Consider the following 20,916-nt stretch of genomic DNA (forward strand, 5'->3'; position numbering starts at 1 on the left):
GCCCTCCTGCTCTCAGCTAAAAAGCAGCTGAAACTCAAGAACGGGAGGAAGGAGTTGAAGCTGTGGTAGAGAACGGTGAAACACATACAACAACACGAACCTTTCTTCTACAGCTTCTGAGGGAACCCCATAATGAGGACAATTGGACTGACACAGGGACTGCTGTGCTAATGCAATACCCACGGTCCCTGCAGCAGCACAGCAATTATGTACCATGGAACCAAGCATGCACACTGCAGCCATTCCCGAAGGAAAGCATCCACCACGTAATTAAAATACTTATCTCTAAAGGAATGAGAGAAACGGGAGTCAAATTCTAATACTGGCCCTAAAAATGCCGTGTGGCCAATGTAGCAGACTGGTGAAGTACCACACATCTAGAAGGTTAAATTAGGATTCAAGTTTTCAAGATGCCTTGATTTTGGCATCCAAAGAGGTGCTCAAATCCCACACCAGTCCACACGGACAGCAACATCTTCCCCTTTCCTTCAGTCTGTTTTTGATCAACAGGCTGATGGAAGCAGCTATTAACATAATTTTCTACCCAGCAGATGATTTGCTTCTGTAGTTCAAAAAGTTTTTTGAACTTCCTAGAGATCAATTTCTTCTATTAAATAGATTATGATGACTGATTCAAGATTCTAGCATGGGCTACAAACACCTTTTACGTATAGGCTGGACTCAAATAAAGCTCATGGAAACTGGGAGCAATGCCTGTCCTGTGGCCTTTCACCCATCTGCTTGAGACCTCTCTCCAAATCATAACGTTTGATTTGTACCAGAAGATGAATAGATGGACAAGGAGGCTGACATAGCTTGCCATCCTGCTTTGGATAGAATATTTCAGATTTTTGAGGTAAACAGATGATTTACTATGCTTCGTACTCAAATGAATATATTCCCCTCCTTCACAGAGTGCACACTTGGATCAATCAGGTTGATTTTCCTGGTTTAAATCCTCCTGTGCAGCACAGATAGGTTTGTTTCACAGGATTTCGAATTATCTTTTTTAAACCAAAAGATGCTGGAACAACCATTGGCTGCAGTCTATCAAGCCTCCCATGCAAGGTATAGGAAGCTACAGCAGGTAGGTGTGCGCCCACCTACCCCTCATTTTGGTACATTATTATACTGAGCAACACCTCCAAGGTCTGATCCATGAAATGCCAGAGACTGGTTTGGTTTGTATAAGACTTGACTCCCCATGAACAATCCAGCAGCTGTGTTACTTTTACAAATAGGTTTTTCCAAGAGTTTACAGCTTTGTTTTAGTGCACCACCCTTTCTTCCACACACAACTGATCTGCTAACGCCAACCAGCACGGGAGGTGGACATGCCTTCACCATGCTTGCTGACATTTGCTACTTGCCTTTTGGTTTTCGGGCAATGTTTGGTTTTGGCAAAATTTTTTCAACAACACTTTGTAGGAAAGGCGTACTCTCAGTCTAAGCCCTTCCTTCTTCATTAATAATATGGCAGCATAACACACCTGCACTCTCAGCACAATTTCATTACATGAGCATTTTGCCTTCTGCAAATGAGAGTCTTCACTGTGGGCCGTGAGGGGGGTGAAGGAAACTCCAGCTGTTTCCCTGTTTCCTGGCCACAGCTGGAAAGCCCATTGCAAATTATCAAGCTTGGCAAAAAAACTAATAAATAACTAAACAACCATGATTATATTTTAAAAACACGTGAAAATCAAGAACTCATTTGTATCTTTAATTCAGACAGTCCCCTTTTCTATGTGCATTTGAAATACTTTTAAAGGATGGTGGGACACTGGCACAGGTTGCCCAGAGAAGCTGTGGCTGCCCCCTCCCTGGAAGGGTTCAAGGCCAGGTTGGACAGGGCTTTGGGCAACCTGGGCTAGTGGAAGGTGGCCCTGCCCGGGGCAGGGGGGTTGGAACTGGATGATCTTTGAAGGTCCCTTCCAATCCAAACCGTTCTGTGACTCTATGATGTTTTCTCTGCAAAAGCACCATAAAAACCACCATCAACTTAAATCAGCCGACAATCTGGATGATTTTTGGGCTCCTCCTTGCAGACCTATCAAATGCAACCCTGACATCTGGATACCCCCCTCCAGCCACACTCACAAACCGTCCCTAACCTCAAACACAGCTTGTGTCAGTAGTTTTGCTGCTGCTTCCCAGGCTCAGAGCAAAGACTGATGGAGCTCAAGCAGCAGTGGTTAAAGCTACTTTTCTTTACAATCATATCTAAAAACACCATCTTCTAATCAACTTCATATGGTACCTGCCCCATTCATTGTGGAGATCTGAAAGTTTGTGGCATGGTGAGCTGGAAACAGCAGGGACTCAATTTATATTTAAGGATGGGAAATGCCACCCCAAAGAACCAGATCCTGTCTCTGTGTCTTCTACAAAATGTAAAGCTGGACAAAACGTATGTCACTTATGGGAGAAGCTCCCAGATGGCTCCTGTCACCTTTTTCTGATTTACAGAAGTGCTGAGTGCCCGCAGTCACAACTGAGAACAGCCAGAGCCCAGCTGGAAATCTGGGGAGAGCATTAAAATGGCCCGTTCCCCGAAAAATTAAGCACTAGGTTTGTCAAGCCCCAAATTAATAGCCATAACTCCTCACGCATGAAATAAAATACCACCACCTATCACAATCTCTCAGCAGGACGATCAGCTGATTGATGCCTGCATGGCACTTTGTAGCTTGGCAAGTTTACAGGAAATCTCAGAAGGGGAAAAAAAAAAAAACCAAACAACAAATCTGTGGCTTGCTATTGAATGAAGCCAATAGAAAAATATACCAAAAGCTGCCTGTGCACCCTGGTCTCCCTTGAGCATCAGTGGTGAGTTCAGGGCTTCAGATCCACAGACCTTTTCAGCTAACGCAGTAAGCTTATATAGTAGAAAGTTGTGTTTGCTTTGTGGCATCATCTTTGTCTACAGGGGTGGACAGCTGCTGCTAGCTGTGGGTTTTGCAGCTATTTGCTAGACTGCACAGAGTGCAAAAGTGGAAACAGTGGGGTTTAGTTCAGCAGGTAAACAGTGGCAGTGGTTAGAAACCCTTCCCACTTGCCTCTGCTTTCTCTTATTCCAGGTCTATGGCCCCCAACCCCTTCCCTCCTCTTGCAGGATATGCCTGAGCAGCTCAACAGAACATCCAAAGAGAGAAAACACACGTTTTCTTTAGCTTAATTCTCAAAAAAAAAAAAAGAAAAAAGAAAAAGCTCATCCGTTTTAACTGCAGTTTTCTCAAAAATGCAATTTGAGGCAGACACTTAGCACGGAAACTTCAGCCTGAACAGCTGAAGACTGGCAAAGCCTCATTTGCAACTGAAAACAGTGGAAAGTGTCTGGCAGACTAAATTACAGACAATGATATTACTTTCCAGAATACCCCTAAGAGCAAAAAAGCCTTTTTCTTTTTTTTTTAACTTTGCACAGACCCTGCCATTAAATCTTTGCCTGGGGATGACAAAAGCTTGCCTTTCCTCTAGTGTGACCACTACAATATGTGGAGTATCGAGTGAAAATATAAAAGGAGCCTCCGTATCACATTCAATAAAAGCAAGTCAGTCTTTAGACAACGTTCACTTACGATATTTAACATCCCCAATGCTGCTTCAAGAATCAGGTCTTCAGTTACCAACATCACAACAAAGCTCCGCAGAGAATCACAGCACAAACAGCAACTGGTTTCACGCAGAGGAAGGAAAATACCACGTAAAGCTTTAAAAATTTCTTCCTCAGATAACAGATGAGATGGGCTGAAGAAGAGTGCTAGCTAAAAGGACAGTGATGGGTGAGCTGGACGCTGAGTGGGGGGATGATGGTGGCATCTTTTGTAAATTTGAAGCTATATAAAGTATATTTGGTGCCTGTATATCTCTGAAAAGAGTAAGGGAAAGCTCCTTGGCAAACAGCAAGTTTTGAGATATGGCACACAAGGGCAATTTTTTTTAGCTGGGATCCTAAGCACACAGAACTAAAAACTAGTAGTAAATCCAAGAAGGCATTACTCCAGCAAAAGAGCCATCCCAGGCAGTGAGCAGGGCATCTTTAGAAATGGTATGCATGGGCAGAGCTGGCTTTTGAGCTCTGCAAAACCTGCAGCTACCTTGACCTGGGGAACATAAGCCTTCATGGGAAATCCCAGATGTTTTTATAATGTAAAGAAGCCGTAGACATTTTTTCCTAAGGTTGGCTGTGAAAGTATTTAGTGATCACGAGTGCTTAGAGTTCCAGCTGGTCCCTAGCACGTATCACAGCTGTTAACTCTGCCTGGCTGGGACACATCAGCACGGTGCAGCTGGAGCTGCTGCAGAGGCCTGACCCTGCACTGGGGACTGGCACAGGCTGCTTCTCCTAATCCTGGCACTCCCTGGTCCCATGCCTTCGTTTCTCTTGCTTTAGCTTTGTGTGTTTCACCAGCTTAAACAGTAAATAACCAAGAGCAAGGATTGCCTTACACCATTTATACCAAGAACACCCTTTGTGAGGACCAACATGTCCCCCACACAACAACCAACGTGCAATTCAGGCGTAGATGACCTTTTCTGCAAGTTGCTCGTGGCAACGCATGAGAGCCACGGTCAAAATGCACATTGACCTTAGACACACAATACAAAATGTACCTGGAAAAAACAGCAGCATGTTTGGGGAGCTTTGAACTGATTGTCTACACCGTTACCAATGATCTCCTTACAAGTCCACTGCCATTTGAAAAGGCGTCACGGCCGCTGGCGCTGTCAGTGGAGAGTCCAAAAACGGGCCAGGCACTGATGTGGGTGGCTTTTCTCAGCATGCTGCTTGGCCAGAAACCGTAACGGGGAGGATGCACCACGTTCACTGTTTAAGCTATGACATGTAGAAAAAACAACCCAAAGATCAGCTGACATGCTCACTTTGCATAAATCTCAAAAGCAGAATGTAGTCTAAAGGATAAATCATGGCTTGCTCCTGGGAGGATATGTAAAGCGGGCAGCAAGCCAGGAACCCCTGCTGCTCTTTTCCACCCTGGAGTGAGGGGTGCACGGCTGCACCCCATCACTGCAGGTATCCCAGCCCACGAGCAGTGTGGTGCCAAGCACGGTTTGAAGCAGTCCTGAAGAAGTGCATGCTGCTCTGACCTAAAGGGTTGGCACAGCACCCTCGGAGATCCCGGAGCGTGACCACACACCTGTAACCGCCAGAGGCAAACATCTACCAACCACCACGGTCACACTCTGATGGCTGACGTGGCGCCTCCCCCTATTCACATCAGACCCACCACACGTTCAGCAGAAAACACTTGGCTGCCCTGGCACTGAACAGAGGTTGCACAAAACCACTGAACATGTCATCCACAGCAAAAGCCTGGGCACACTCCTTAGGAGCCAGGCTGCTCAGGGAGCCACGCTGCTCAGGGCAAAGCAGAACAGGCTTAGAATCAAGATCATCACAACATCAAAAAGTTACTTTTAATAACGATTTTTGGATTAAAAAAATTTACTTAGAAAATAAATGAACTATTCCTCATTTTATTTATTTCCTAGAAGAATTTCAACCATGCAAAAGTAATATATGTATTTTTGAAAACGATATTGCTTTTAACTTTTTAATCATCTAACCAGAGAACCCAAGAGTCAGCCTCACTTTTGTTTTCGACTTCACGATACTGCCAGCTAAAGACAACTACCTAGTTTTAAAAAAAAGATGCAGTAACTAAATAATAACTTTGGTAGCACTACAATGGCCTAATATGTAGGCTTAAAGCTTTAGTACTATCCAAACTGTAAGAGAAACTGTGTCTGAGGTATTAACTGATATCAGAGAAGCATGATGATAAAGGCTTATGATTTCAAAAATGAACACTCAAATACCTAGAGAAACAAATTCCCCAAAATCTTAGGTTATGCATATCAAGTTAGGTGTTAGTATAGAATCAGCACCAAACTTTTTTTATATGTAAGACTAATAACAAAACAGAGGATGAAGTTTTTAGAAAACCCAAACAGGCGAACCCTTTCTTCACACACGTTTGAGCCATTTCCACAAACTTTAATCTTGCCTTTATGTAAGAGTTGGCCTCGTTTCATCACTATCCTTTAACTGCAAAAGCAACTAAAACGCTTGCATGCATGTTCAAAAACTTGAAGCCACTTTTAATTGTTCTTTAAGTGCGAAGAGAACAGCAAGTTTATTATATGCAAAGGAAAAAGCTGTAGACAGAAATGCTGCTGTACTTTAAAAGCAGCCGTGACCACATTGCTTATGAATATCATCCTTCCCGATCTAGACACTGGCTTTTCAGCTGCTACTGCCCAAAGGCATCAACAACAAAGCTGCTTTAATCATCTCAGAGCTTGCTTTTTCTCCCTTTAATATCAATAAAATTTCTATCAGATGCAAAGGCTGTCTTATAATTTGTGGCCAAGCTGACTAATTAAAGCACCTCCAATCTTCAAGATTTCGGAGAATATCAAGTACAAAAGAGCAGCAGACTCTACACGTCCAGTGTGCCTCTCAATTACAGGTTTTTCAGGCAAAGGTGAGCACATTTCTCACTTTTTCTATTGAGAAGAAGCTCTTTCTGTTGATACCCATGCTTAATTCAACATTGCACATAGTTTCGTCTACACAGACAGCAGAAAAGCGTGAAAAATGCCACATGCCTTCCCCTACCACGCAGCGGTTTCCCTTCACTCATACTACCCGAAAAAGACCTTCTTTCCCAGAAAGAAACCACCTTTCAGTTTTCAAACCCAGGCTCTGTAGCAAGCACATGATCTTTAAGGTTAGTTCCTCTGTAAGCAATACAGTTTGCTTTGGTGTAAGGCAGCCTGAGATGATCCTGCTGAACGGGCGAGGAGCCTAACCCGGCTCCACAGATGCATTGGCAGAAGGAGGAGCTGTGCCACAAAATGGATAACTGAGATTTCTTGGTTTATGAAAACCTCAAGCCATTTACAGAAGGTAAACGGGATGTGATCACAGACAATCCTTATATTGACAAACTGAAGAACAAAATCTCACCTCCTGCTTTGATTAGGGAAATTCTTGATCATGCCCGTTGCAAGACAACGTGACTGTAAACTTTCTAAATTGAGGTACTTTTGAAAGAGGTTAATAAGTGGGCCTACATGAGCAATAGAAACTGAATAGAGAAGGTATCTCCTGCCTTAATCTCCCAAAGCTGAGATCTGGGAGTTACCAAGTACAGTAAATTCTGTTCAAGCTGGGTGGCAAACACCTTCCCCATCAATCACATCCCTGGACGCCTTTTGCTTGCATTCAGTCTAAAGCTAAAATAAAGTGTCTGGACCCCTGAATTAAAGAATATAAGAACCAAAGGGAAGCTGCCTCCCCCTTCCAACACAGAAAGGCACCATTTATTAAAATTATGGGATGAAAATCTGCCACTGGCTCCAACAGCAACAACCTCTCTGAGGACTAAAACTTCCGAGAAAGCAAGTAAAGCCAAAAGGATTTTTCTTCAAAATCTCATTTCTTAAGGTCTTCAAGAACTTGGAAACTTAGCAAGGTGCATATAATGAAGAACAGAGTCTCATATCCATATTGAAATTCTAATTTCCTATGAATTTTACTTCATTTTTTCATTCCATGGGTATTTATACCTATTTGGATTGGACTAGATAGTACTTGCTAAGTGCTAACCCACAATCATGAATTTTGGATTCAGTACATGGTTGTAAAAAAAAATACTACTCTGCCTCTTCCTTAGATTTTGGGAATCACAGAAAAATCCTATCAGCTTTTACCATAAACCTCAGAACGTGAAAATGAAAAGCACCCTCTAAGAGCTACAAAGCAGATTCTGCTAAGTCCAGAGAGATACCACACTCCTGCTGTGTGATGAGACAGCCACGCTCACCTGAGAGGATTTCCAAAACACGGCAAGGCATAGCTTGTAACAGGCTGAGAGAAAAGGCAGTAAGTGTAGCCAGATTTTTTACAAAACTCTGTTATACTTGCAGTCATACACCAAATTAGAACCAGAAGGACTATGCAACAGTTTAAAGCAGAAAATTCAACATCCAGTCTGAGTGCCTGTCCAAAAAAGGCCAACTTTTCCACAATTAATTCCAAGTTATTCTTCCATCCTCCAGCATCCCTGCTCATGGCTATGTGCACGCCGGCTGGCTGCTGGAAAGAATTTCACTCCAGAGCTGTATCAGGCACTTGGGTTATCTCCCTCCGAGCTGATGGAACTTATCTCTGTACAACTGATGGTATTTGCTCAGACGGTTTCCTGTAAAGCTAGCGACCTTATCTTGTCTTTTAAGTAAAGGGTAAACCAGGCTCCTCTTCAGCCTCTAAAACTTGACAGAATAGGAGGAGACTATCTGCTTTTTCTAAGTATGGTGCATCTTGTAGGAACACATCTGAAGTGTTTTACCCTTGTGCAAAAAACCCCCTGTCTTAATTAGTACCATACCAAAATTCATAGGCAAAACAAATGACTAGAAAGTAAGTTCTTACAGACGTTAAGCAATAGCTTTCACTGTCGTCTGAAAAGAATGGCTGGAAGGTCTGCTTGGAAAAAACTCCTGAACAACGAGGAAACCCGCAGGGTGCATCCCTGAGTGCCACAGGGTCACAGCACCATCGCTGAGTCCCTCAGTCAGGCTGTCCCATCTGCCTGGGTGAGGAAAGAGATGGAAAAGAAGGGAAGGCAGGAAGGAAGAAAGAAAAACTGCATTTAAACAAACAAATCAACACCAAATGACTACAAAGCTTTATCCTCTGGACAGCTTTATGTTTACGGAAATGGGTAGACTGGATATGGTCAAGCACGCTGAGAACCTTTAATAAAAAAACAACCTGCAGGCACGTTCAATTTTTTGTATGCTAAACTCTTTTGAAGATGTACCTGTTGAAATTACTGGTGATGGGTGCTTGAAATCTCTCCACCTCTCTAAATTTAAAACCATTTGGTCCCAACAGACCACACGTGACAGAGCAGAGCTTGGTCCCCTACTACTGCTGCTGAGATTGCAGAAACAGGAAATCATGAAGAGTCTCAGGGCCATTTCTGCCTTCTCCCCACTGTGAGATCTGCTTCCTTGGTTGTTTCTTGTCTAATATTAGAGACCCAAAGCAAAAATTGTCTATCAGCAATCTTGAAACCTCTGGCAGAATCGTCTAGGTTGGAAAAGACCTTGAAGATCATCAAGTCCAACCATTGACCTAACACTGACAGTTCCCAACTACACCAGATCCCTCAGCGCTAAGTCAACTTTACTCTTAAACACCTCCAGGGATGGGGACTCCACCACCTCCCTGGGCAGCCCATTCCAATGCCTAACAACCCGTTCTGTAAAGAAATGCTTCCTAATATCTAGTCTAAACCTTCCCTGGCGCAACTTGAGGCCATGCCCTCTTGTCCTATCGCTTGTTACTTGGTTAAAGAGACTCATCCCCAGCTCTCTGCACCCTCCTTTCAGGTAGCTGTAGAGGGTGATGAGGTCTCCCCTCAGCCTCCTCTTCTCCAGACTAAACATCTCTCAGGGCATACTACTAAGTTGTTTTAACAGGCACTTTCATCTTTTTCCCCAAGTTCATGATCGCACCCTGAGTCTGTAACTCCCCACTACCGCCCTATACCGCTCCCTGTTGCGTGCAACGCTCATTAAATAGCATTAGACAGATCATGCAATGAACACCTCCCATCACAAGTTTAGCCCATGCCTCATCAAACTGAAAGCATGAATCTTTTTAATAAACTCTTTTCACATGATCAACTCCCAGTCTCCTAATTATTACCGCCATTTTTTAAACTCCATCTATTTCACTCGCATCCTGAATAAATCCAAAGAAGGATTATCTCTGCCACAAGTCTTTCCTTCTTTTTTAAGGGCTTGGTCCAAAACCTAGAGGAATTACTATAAAAATTTCATTTCAGGGGGCTTTAAATCATTTTACTCTTTATAATGTGTGTATTTCAAATATCTTAAGGATCTTAAATAAATGGAAACAAGTATTTTTCCATCGGTACAGTTAGAAAAACAGGCTCGTGCTACACAGAACAGAGGGCACCTTTGAAACTGCCAAGGTTTCAAGACTAGTAATGCTGCAGTGCATGTGGTCTGGCTTTCTGCCCTACTCCTTCTTGCTGGCCTCCTACTCTCCCCTAAATATCCTCTACCCACCTTCTCCCAGTGGACCCAAGCTGCCCCCAGCACTCACAGGCATCCCTGCTGACTCATTTTTCCATTATTTTACTACGACATTCATTTCCTTCAGGTAGGAGTAAGGAATATCATGTCTTGACGGTTTATTCACAATTTCATCTGACAATAATGAGCAATTCTCATTAATTTCTACTTGAAAAAGACAAAAGATTTTGTGATGGCTTGCAAAATGTAACTTCATGCTGTATGCATATATTAATGCAAAGATTTTCTGAGGATAAAAATTGTTTTGCAAAACTTTGCCGTCCCCAAATAAGTCTTTAGGCAGCTTGTGAAGTGCCTGTCCCTGTTTCAAGGATGATCCCCGCCCTTGCAATTTCAAACACAGCCTCACGTGTATCATATTGAAAAGACCACTTGAAAAATTACACATTGGCATCGTATATTCTCTTCTTAGGCATTATTTGCTGCAGGAAACACACATTACCAGGTCAATCATTATTTTAACTGACTTTCAGTTATGGCTCAAGATACTGCCCCATGTCCAAGGATACACAGCTCTCAATGATTTGTAACTTGGCTGGTTCAATACTACCCCTTCTTCCTTAAGAGCACAGAAGTTGAAGTAGGTTTAGGTGGAAATCACAGCCTTTGCATTTAGTAACACAGACTCCGCGTAGGATGCCTTTGTGATTTTCTCCGGGATTCATTTCTCCAACTGGTCTGACGAGGCTTGTGCTTATTCACCCACGCGGAACCGCACAGAGCAAAGCGTCTCCTGGGCTCTACCTGGGGGTCCCTGTGCTGAGGGCCATGTTCTTGCTGCTTTATATCGACACCTACACATATGTTTTTACATATTTTTTACATAATTTTACATATGACATAATTTTTGTCCCTGTTTTGTTCTCTTCTCATCCCACAAACAATGTGAGCAAACAGACTCCTTGAAATTAGAAAACCTGTAGATTTGTACGTATGTTGATGAAGAAACCGTACCAGTTTATTGCTGAGAACTCCATCCACCCTTTTAGTCCTCAGTCCCTCGTTTCCATTCATTATATTGTGTTTTAGTTTAAATGTTGTCTAAATAAACTACAAGGCTTTACAACACAGGGACTTGGCAGCTTCAGACAAATTAAATTATCATTACAGCAACAAGAAATTAAATTACACCATCACGACAACAGCCATGCAGCAATCCTGCTACACATTCAAGCAGTCGCGTTTAACTCTGCCCCACGCAGTTTTGCCTAACCCCGCCCTTGCAGGGAGCAGCCCGGCATGCTGCAGAGCTGACATGCCACCCAAATCATTTTCTCTGCCGCAGGTTGAGGTTAGAGTGGCAGGAACTAACCTAAAGGATGGCAATGTTCAATCACAGGAAGCTTCTGCTGCAAAGACAAGGAGATGGGGGCACGGGCCATCCACCAAGCATCCACCTCCCTTAGGGCAAAAATCTAGTGCTGAATCCAGGACATACAGATTGCAAGTATAAATTTGTTTACCAAAACACTGGTTGGGAGGGAGCAGTAGAGATGATCTAGACCAAACTCTCACTTGAAGTAATACTTGGGATTTCCTGTCTTGAGTCTACTGATACCTGGGCCAGTATGAGTGAGCATCCCAAAATGCACAAAGTTTGGAGAATGTCGCTGGCTTCAGTCTCTGAATAAGATGTGTGAGGCAGCATCCTTGAGCTTGTTGTCTCACATCCTCACCAGTGCCCTTCTATTCAAGCACTATGGATTGACAGTTCTACTGACAAAAAGCTGGCATCTCCCTTCCCTTTTTACTGAGGAAACCCCTGCATCAACTCTGGAGGATAAAAAACCCCAAAGCTCCCAGCCCCCCAGTAAAACACACCTAACCTTTACAAAGCCAGGTAAAAAATGTGCTGCTTATTCAATCTATGGAATCAGCGATTCAGCTGCTTCCTCTTCATACGAGGAGAGCTCACCACGGCACTTGCTCTGGAAATACCTCAGACCAAGACACATAACACAGATAAGCAAGGTCTGAATGTTGCAGGCTCCAGCCTCAACATCAGCAGGAGGTTTGGCGAGCTGTCTGGACCGCACTCCAATTTAAAATCCTCTTCCCAATTTCTTTTCCTTCTTGGAAGTACTAATTTATGGGCAGCCTCTGTACAAAGCGCCTCATTAATTATTTTTCAAAGCAAGAGTTCAGAGTGGAGGATCCTCACTTTACAGCAAGAACGGCAGACTTGTGCCGGGGGATAAGCACAATGTTTTAATTCCTTTTTTCACAATGGTTTTATCACTTGCCTCCTCAAAGACGTGACAGGCAAACAAGAGATGGGTCTGAAGAGCTGCACAGCTCTCAGCAAGGCAAAGGCACCCTCCCGCTGAGCTACAGGGAAGTCTCAGATGTATCAATCCAGTTTCACACGTGTCCTAACAGATTCAGATTACCCAGCCCTCTGGCATGAGCTCCCTGTTCCAATTCTAGATCATGTCCAGGGCAAAGACCTGCCCGATTTCCTCTTGCACAGCTGTACAGAACCTAATAAGCAACTTGAATCTCCTGCTTTTTTTTTTTTTTTTTTTGCTTTTTTTTTTCCCCAATAATTAGACATCAGCCTCTTCAGGCACTCACAAATTGCCCTCACTCAGTCAGGGATCAGAAAGCCTGAAATGCTGAACTCTGCCGATGCAATTTTGGCTGCAGCGTGGGGGTAAGTGTAGAGAAAAAGAAATCCATAGGGATTGCACCCTCATGGCTCTGAAGGGACCTGAAACCACCCGCAGTGAGGCAGGAGAAAAGGACAATACTGAGGGAACATTGTAGCAAAATCTCCACATGTGAGGCCGGCAGCTTTGCTGATTGCTTTTTGGGTGAAGGCCATTTAATATTTGGACGTCTTTCCCACTGTGGGAATCTCTTGAAAGATCCACTGTGATTTCAGAAGGAGTCCCAACAGAGGAGCAGTTCAACATTTGCACTCCTTCTACACCACAAAAAAAAAAATCCCAAAGCAACAGAATAAAAGGACAAGTTGGGCTGCAGGCACCACCCAGGAGTCACCCCACGGGCTGAATCATCAGCGCCGGGTTTGATCTCCCAGCCCACAGCAGCGAGGACTCTCGCAGGCTTCAGATGCATAATACATAATATACTGGAACAGGGCTTCCTTTTCACATGCAAACTTCCATTTCGCTTGTAAATAGTCAGCCTTAAAATTTGCTTTGTAAATACTTTACCTGCTACCTTACCGATCAGGAGTGTAGGTAGGCAGGCAAGAGCAAGATGTATTTCATCTTTTAACTACTCAAATAACAAAAATACCCCCCAAAATACAGAATTATGCTCTTTTCCTTCGTAGTTTAATAGTAATGTGTATAAATGTAAATCAATTTTTTTTTTTTGCCTTCTCTCTCCCTACATTTTAACGGCATGAGAAGTCCTCACACAAGCCTGAGTACCCCCCAGCAGTTTTCTCACTGCCTTCAAGGGCTTTGCAGAACATCCCGCCGCACGCTCCTGAGCCCATCCACCTCGGCAAAACCTGCTGCCGTCAAAGTTCCAGCTGCCGGGGCCGGGGAACTGGGAGCCGACTGTCACACGGCCACTTTCAGGTCGCATCTCTCCGCACTTTTCAGCGTTTTTACCCTCGCTCCTCGGCGCGTTATAACTGACTCACGGGGAGTTGTTAAGGCGCTGCCGTCCGCTCGGAACCCCACGGCCGCTGTCCCGCTCCGAGGCCGTCACCCCACGGCCCCGGGGATCTCCTCCTGCCCCCGGGAGCGGCCCTGCCCGGCCCCTGCCCCGCGCAGCCCCGTCCTACCTCGGATGTAGGTGCACTTGCTCTCGTCCAGCGGGCTGGAGGCAGAGCCGCCCATGCTGCCGGGACCGCTGCGCCCGGGGACCGCCGCCGCCGCCCAGCCCAGCCCGGCGCGGCTCGGCCCAGCCCAGCCCAGCCCGGCCCAACCCGGCCCGGCCCGGCCCGGCCCCCGCTCCGCGCCCGCTTCCTCCCGCAGGCGCCGCCTCCCGCCGCCACAAGGAGGTCGGGCCCCGGCGGCGGGAGGGCTGCTCCGGGCCCTGCTCCCCGCCTCCCCTCCACTCCCCCACCTCCAGCCGCCTCTTGCGCAGCCCGGGAGGGGGCCCCGAGGGGGTGTTGCGGGGGGGGTCCTCGCCTGTCTCGGAAATTTAGGGGCAGGAGGTTGCCGCAGGTCTGCGAGGCGGGCAGGGAGCACCTCCAGGCACCCACCTCCCCATCGGTCCCCTCCGGCCCACCAAAACGCACAGCACTGCTGTCTGCTCCTGCCCACGGGTCCCTTCACAGAATCATCTCGGTTGGAAAAGCCTTTGAAGCTCCTCCAGTCCAACCATGAACCTCACCCTGACCGTTCCCAACTCCACCAGATCCCTCAGCGCTGGGTCAACCCGACTCTTCAACCCCTCCAGGGATGGGGACTCCCCCCCTGCCCTGGGCAGCCCATTCCAACGCCCAACAACCCCTTCTGCAAAGAAATCCTTCCTAAGAGCCAGTCTGACCCTGCCCTGGTGCAGCTTGAGGCCATTCCCTCTTGTCCTGGCGCTGGTTCCTTGGCTCAAGAGACTCATCCCCCCTCTCTGCACCCTCCTTTCAGGGAGTTGTAGAGGGCCATGAGGTCTCCCCTCAGCCTCCTCTTCTCCAGACTAAACCCCCCCAGTTCCCGCAGCCGCTCCCCATCAGACCTGTGCTCCAGACCCTGCACCAGCTCTGTTGCCCTTCTCTGGACACGCTCGAGTCATTCAACGGCCTTTTTGTAGTGAGGGGCCCAAAACTGAACCCACTCATTGAGGTGCAGCCTTACCAGTGCTGAGTACAGGGGTAAGATCCCTTCCCTGTCCCTGCTGGCCACGCTATTTCTTATACAAGCCAGGATGCCACTGGCCTTCTTGGCCACCTGGGCACACTGCTGGCTCCTGTTCAGCCGGCTGTCAATCAACCCCCCCAGGTCCCTCTCTGACTGGCAGCTCTCCAGCCACTCCTCCCCAAGCCTGTAGCCCTGCTGGGGGTTGTTGTGGCCCAAGTGCAGCACCCGGCATTTGGCCTTAGTGAAACTCCTCCAGTTGGCCTCAGCCCATCGCTCCAGCCTGTCCAGATCTCTCTGCAGAGCCTCCCTACCCTCGAGCAGATCAACACTCCCACCCAACTTGGTGTCATCTGCAAACTTGTTACCCCCATCTCAAAACCAGCACCCCCTCAGAGACACACTTGGACCCTTTGAAACTTCCCTGGAGGCCACTTTAAAGACCATTGATTGCACACGGAATAGGTATCATGGGATTGAAGTCCACTAGAAATATTCTCCAACACTCTCCAAGAAGAAGGAAGAACCACCTGAAACACCCTTCCAGTAGGACACCGCCTTCCACGAGGCATGTTGAGACACAATGGGATTCATGCGGCTCAGCCTTCAGGGCTGTGTCTTCCCACTCCAGTCAGCCTCTTACGGGGAAACCTGGTGGCCTATATAGGATGCTGTTGATGATATGATTCCAGAATGAACGATAGACCTACAGGGGCAGGAACTAAAGTGCACGTCAGTTCAGTAAAAATTGTCCAGTGATCAAATGAACTTCCTAAAACATGCAAGAGCACCAGTTCGCAGATCCTCTGCACAGCAGTGTAAGATAGTATGAGACAGCTATCTTAAATTCCTTGCCTCTGAATAATAATTTCAGTGAGGCTTTATACCATATGTGACTTTTTAAAGTATTTTATTCTGTTTTGCTCTTTTTATAATGCTCATTCAGCTGACCTGGAATGGGCAGCATGCCATTCGTTATTGTGCCTCATATGTTTAGTATGGAGTTGATGAGTTGCAATGAATATGGATTGTGCTGACACGCTGGAGATTCACAGTGACTGGAAGTTATGCGTTTTAGACTTAAATACTCTTCATTGAGCTTGTACACATCTGTCACTTGCTGTGAAATTGCTTTAACATAGTTAAGCTTGACTTACGTGGATTGTGCAGTCGGTACGTTTAATACTTTGCCACTTGGTTGATCACAGGATGGTTAAAAATTTTTGTGTTGAATCTTAAAACTTTTTGAACCAACACTAAACTTGATCAGATTTGAAATATTGAAGGTGATGTGTAAGATCGAGTTCAGTATTCTGCTAAACAGCCTCTTCCTTCACGAAAGCTGACCGAAGGCAACTTCAGTACCAATTCACGCTCTCTGAGCCTGGTTGTACCAGAGTGTAACAGAGCAATTGTTTAACTACCCTGAGGTGACCAGGTTCATCCAGAGCATCACTAAAACAGTGTTTCACAAGTCTATAGATACCTCAGCTGAGAACATCATACTAAACCAACGGCACTTCTAGAGGTCAAATGTGAATCAGACTCTCTCATCAATGCAGTTGGTTGTTAAGCTCTGCTTGAGAGTTTTGCGCTTGCTTGCAGAAAGGTGGATGCTGTGGTTTGCTCGCTGCACATCTCCGGGCTGCGTGAGCAGACAACGATGAGGAAATACGGTTTGCTGTTGTGCATTTTAAAGGCTCAGAGAAGAATTTGGCCTCCACTGTAGCATAGCTTTTATCAAGTGTATTTGAGAAGCCTTTCGTAATGTACAGTCACATGTAATATGCAAGTCAGCTCCAGGAGTCTGGAGAGATAAACTATGGAAAATTCATGAGCCGTAAACTGGATTGCTATTCTGTCTCATCATTTAGCAGATGAAAATATGCCAAATCCCAGAAGCTTTATACCAAGAACAGATGTCAGTGTGCATACTGAATGGGAAACCTCCCTGTCTAATTACAGCTTGGGTAAAAACAAAATGAGAACTGAATAGTTTTTTAATTATAACATTTTATACATCAGTAATACCTGGTCCCCAAGATCCCCAAGCATTTCACAAATGCTAGATAATTAAAGACCATAATTTTCCTTTTAAGATAGGGAAATGCTATGCTTTAATGGCAAAGTTTGTATCTTAAGTATCTTAAAAAGACACCATGAGAAATGTGAGCAAAGTCAGGAACAGATATAAATTATTTTATTTCTATACTGCTTAATAACAAAACCACCCTTCTCAAAGATAAGAAATCAGCCATGTTAGATTTTAGGCTGGTGTAACGTATCTGCACTGCAGCTATCAATGATAAAGTAATACTATCAAAACAAAAACACCACTGGAGGCGAAACAAGTATTTCCCCGCTTTTTCTCATATGAAATCCTGATCTTTGAGGTTTTTTTTCCTTTACTCTCCCAAAGAGTTCCTTCTCTAAACACCTGCTTTGTATTGCATCCTAACATATTGCAACGTGATGGGGCTCTTCCATGCCATAGAGAAAGTGAACTCCTGAGTGAACAGGACCAGGAGAGGCACCTCCTCCCCAACAAAGGAATGAAGATCTGTCTCCGCTTCCTCTGTGACTTCACCTGTGGCAGCCTGATGTCAGGAGAGAGGTGGTTTCTTACATCACCAGAGTCCACTCTTGATCTGTATCCATGAGGCAGCCAGTGAATGTACTGGGAGCTCTCGGACCCCAAAAGTGCAGCGCACAGTCACTACACTGCCTTATTTTGTCTCAGCCTCCAACTCTGTTTTGGGAGGGAGGGAGAAGGAGGTTGTCTCCACAATCACTTCTTTATTTATCCCTGCGGAGGGAACTGTAATGTAACCCTGATGTGCCACAGACATAGACGTGACAACGAGATCCATTCTCAGCGCAAATGGGCATACCATCGTAATAAACTTCCAGTGGTTGTTAGTCAAACACACAGTCCTTAACGTGACCACAGGGCTGACAAACTGCAGATGTGTCATCAGAGGCACTGACAAAATCTTTGCCACGTCGTTGGCTACTTCTCCTGTGTACCAACAATTGTAAATAAGACGTGCCAAGGAACAAGTTGCTTTGACATGCTGCCTAATAGCACTTGACTGCGCCCTTCGCTCTGGAGGGAACCGCAGGGTTCATCCTCTGTGTACTTTCCCACAACCTTCTTGGTTGTCTCAGAAACAGTTTGTTATCAACCAGAAGCATTTAAGTGAAATGTGTATGAAATTCATCAGGAGAGAAAAGTAATTATCCAAAACTACCTTATAAGGTTTCTCCAAGGGAAAGTAGCCATTTTAAGACTGCTGACTTCTGAAAGCAGGATAACAAGGTGCTGTTGACAAAGACAGCTGCAAATATAATAAAATCCTTGTGGATAAATAATAATTATCTATTGCTAGAGGAAACTGTTAATCATTATTGTCTGAAAGCCAAAACCAGGTTGCAGAAAGTAGTACTGAGAAGATGTGTCAGAAGATAAAAGCAGCTCTTTTCTCAGAACAGGCTGGTGGTTGAAAAATATTCTGAATTCCCTCCATCTAAATAACACAGAAAAATGTTTTTCTTATGAGTTATTTTCAAAAGGTTAGAAGGAGATCTTCAAATCTAGCTGCAGAAGATACTTGAAGAGAATGACAACTGTTCTGGCTGGAGAACCAAAAGTAATACTTTGACAAAAGAGCCTTAAAAAAAAGTTAGAGCTGGTTGTGCTTTAGCTGCTACCCTAATTCTGAAAGACCATCAAGAAGCACTGAAAACCCACAAGCGGGAGAGTGGATTTTAATAGATTCTTAATCACAGAATCATGGAACAGCCCAGGTTTGAAGGGACTTCAAAAGATCATCTGGTCCAACCTTTCATGGGAAAGGGAGCCTAGATGAAATTATCTAGCACCCTGTGCAATTGCATCTTGAGACCCTCCAGCCATGGAGACTCTACCACAACCCTGGGGAGCTTGTTCCAGTGAATGATTGTTCTTAGGATAAAAGATTTCTTTATTTTTACCATAAAAAATATCAAGACAAAGTGAAAAAGCATGATGTGGAGACAGTATATAAAGAGCTAATATCTTCTGGGGAAGAGATAAAAATGGTGTTTATGGTCATTATTCAAAGAAATAAATAAACCCCCTTGTTTTTGTAACTTCAGAAAGCACGGATGACAGTCTGAACCACTCATGAAGGAGGAAAATCAAGGCAAAAGTATATTTCAATAGCAGATGGTATCTTGGTGGTAAAATTATATAATTTGCATCTTTATCTTTCACTAGCTCTGTGAAAGAACAGGGTTTAAAAGGTGATGCAGGTCAAAATGTAATCAGGCCACTGAGTGCACAACCTAATGCAGGAGGAGGCTTTGCTGGCTGCCTCCCTCAATCCTTATTTTCTTCCCAATTATGTTTTCTTGCCATTCAACATGTAAACAGCATTCATTTGAATACTCATTGACTACCAGTGCTCATAAAATGCCAAATTATAAATAATGTTCATCATTTTACCTTGCTTGGTTGCAAATCGTTCATAAATGTCAATCTCGTCCACAGAACTGAATCTGATTCATATTCTTAGAGATTGGTGAAGTTTTTCAGCAATGAAACGTTCTCATAACTCATTCGTGGTGACATGTCAGAGTTCAGCAGTTCTCCACTCGCATTTAGTAAATACATATATACACTGAGCCCGTGATAAGGCTCAGCTAGACATTAGCATTGCTACAAATGTAGAATTTCCATCCTCTGTATCCAAACAGCACACATCTTATTCTTCAAAAACAAATACTTTTTAGTGGAAAGGTAGAAAACACAGGGTAAAAACTATTTTTTCTTAGTTGTCAAAGAATGAGGTGGGGTCATGGAAGCTATGCTGTAAATGAGGGCTAGAAGCTTTTCTCTCTTTTGACACTTGAGATTCTTGAGTGGGAGGATTTAAGTAGCTGGGCCTTAGAGACACTAAGTGTGCAAAACGTGAGGTTGCTGCTTACATAGAATTGCTTCTCAAAAATTAGGAGAATAGCACACTGCTAATGGTAGACACTCAAGAGAAGGTATGTTCTTTTCCTCCCTATTCATAAGGGCCCTTCAGTGTGTCTTAGGTTCCCAGTTCACATGGAGTACAAACAAAAACTTGTAAATATGTTCTGAGCAAGTGATACTATTTATAACAAAATACACAAGCTCTTAGTACTTAGGGCATATTACCAACTTGCAGGTCAAAGCTGCTTTTTAAAAACAGATTCTGAAATTGATTTATTATAAATAAACAGATTCTCTCAAATCCAGCTCTAGATAGTGGCTGTGGAGAAGGAAAAGTACTCTGCACACCACGAGTACTTGAGTAGAAAAGTCCTCTGAAACCAGTAATCTCACAAGAACAAGAGACTTTGCCTTACGTTAACTTTGAAAGAATTAATCTTCAGTCCCCATGGTGAAAAGTTCCCCTGGTCTTCTCTCCTTCCCTCTCTGTTTTTAGTGCAGGAGTGTTGTTGGCCCTGTCACCTGCCATGTCAGGAACCTAACAAGAACACTGCTTTAAGCTTGTTCTTTTGATGTCAGCCTTGTGACTCTTTGAAGCTGGAGTCTGCTTTTGGCAGGTTGGAGGGGCAATGCTGGATCTAGAAGAACAGGAAAGTAAAGAGGTGCAGCAAACCCAATACAAATGGGAACCAGTAAGGAGGAAACTCTGATTGTTAGGGCAGGACACGGGACTAAGGGCATTTGGGAAAGGAATGAATAGGGCTATGAAATTCAGAATCTTTAAGATGTGATTCTTGATTTTATTTCCTATAAATTAAGGAATCCTAGAGCTGAGAATTGCCTCCAGCTGTTGCATACCCAATTTGCCTGTCCCAGTGGCCAAGTAATTACAGGGTTTGTATACATGTAAATGAAATAAATTATATGTGTTGAACTTTTCTTGTTTACTAAATACACAAATAATATTTTGTAAATTCAAACACCATTTCCTTCTCTGCTTAGTCACTAGGTTATGAAATCTGT

At 44.4% G+C, this 20,916-nt stretch overlaps 1 protein-coding gene across 1 annotated transcript in view; it reads right to left on the reverse strand.

Moving 5' to 3' along the window:
• Window positions 1–14,069, reverse strand: part of NIBAN1 (niban apoptosis regulator 1) — a 69,278-nt gene extending 55,209 nt beyond the window's left edge. Inside the window, exon 1 of the mRNA XM_074833122.1 lies at window positions 13,922–14,069. Within this exon, the coding sequence (XP_074689223.1) occupies window positions 13,922–13,976 (55 nt within the window). The 5' untranslated portion in view covers window positions 13,977–14,069. The remainder of the gene's footprint in view (window positions 1–13,921) is intronic.
• Window positions 14,070–20,916: the final 6,847 nt, after the last annotated feature.

The sequence above is a fragment of the Strix aluco genome, chromosome 8 (genome assembly GCF_031877795.1).
Source record: "Strix aluco isolate bStrAlu1 chromosome 8, bStrAlu1.hap1, whole genome shotgun sequence".
Taxonomy (NCBI): Eukaryota; Metazoa; Chordata; class Aves; order Strigiformes; family Strigidae; genus Strix; species Strix aluco.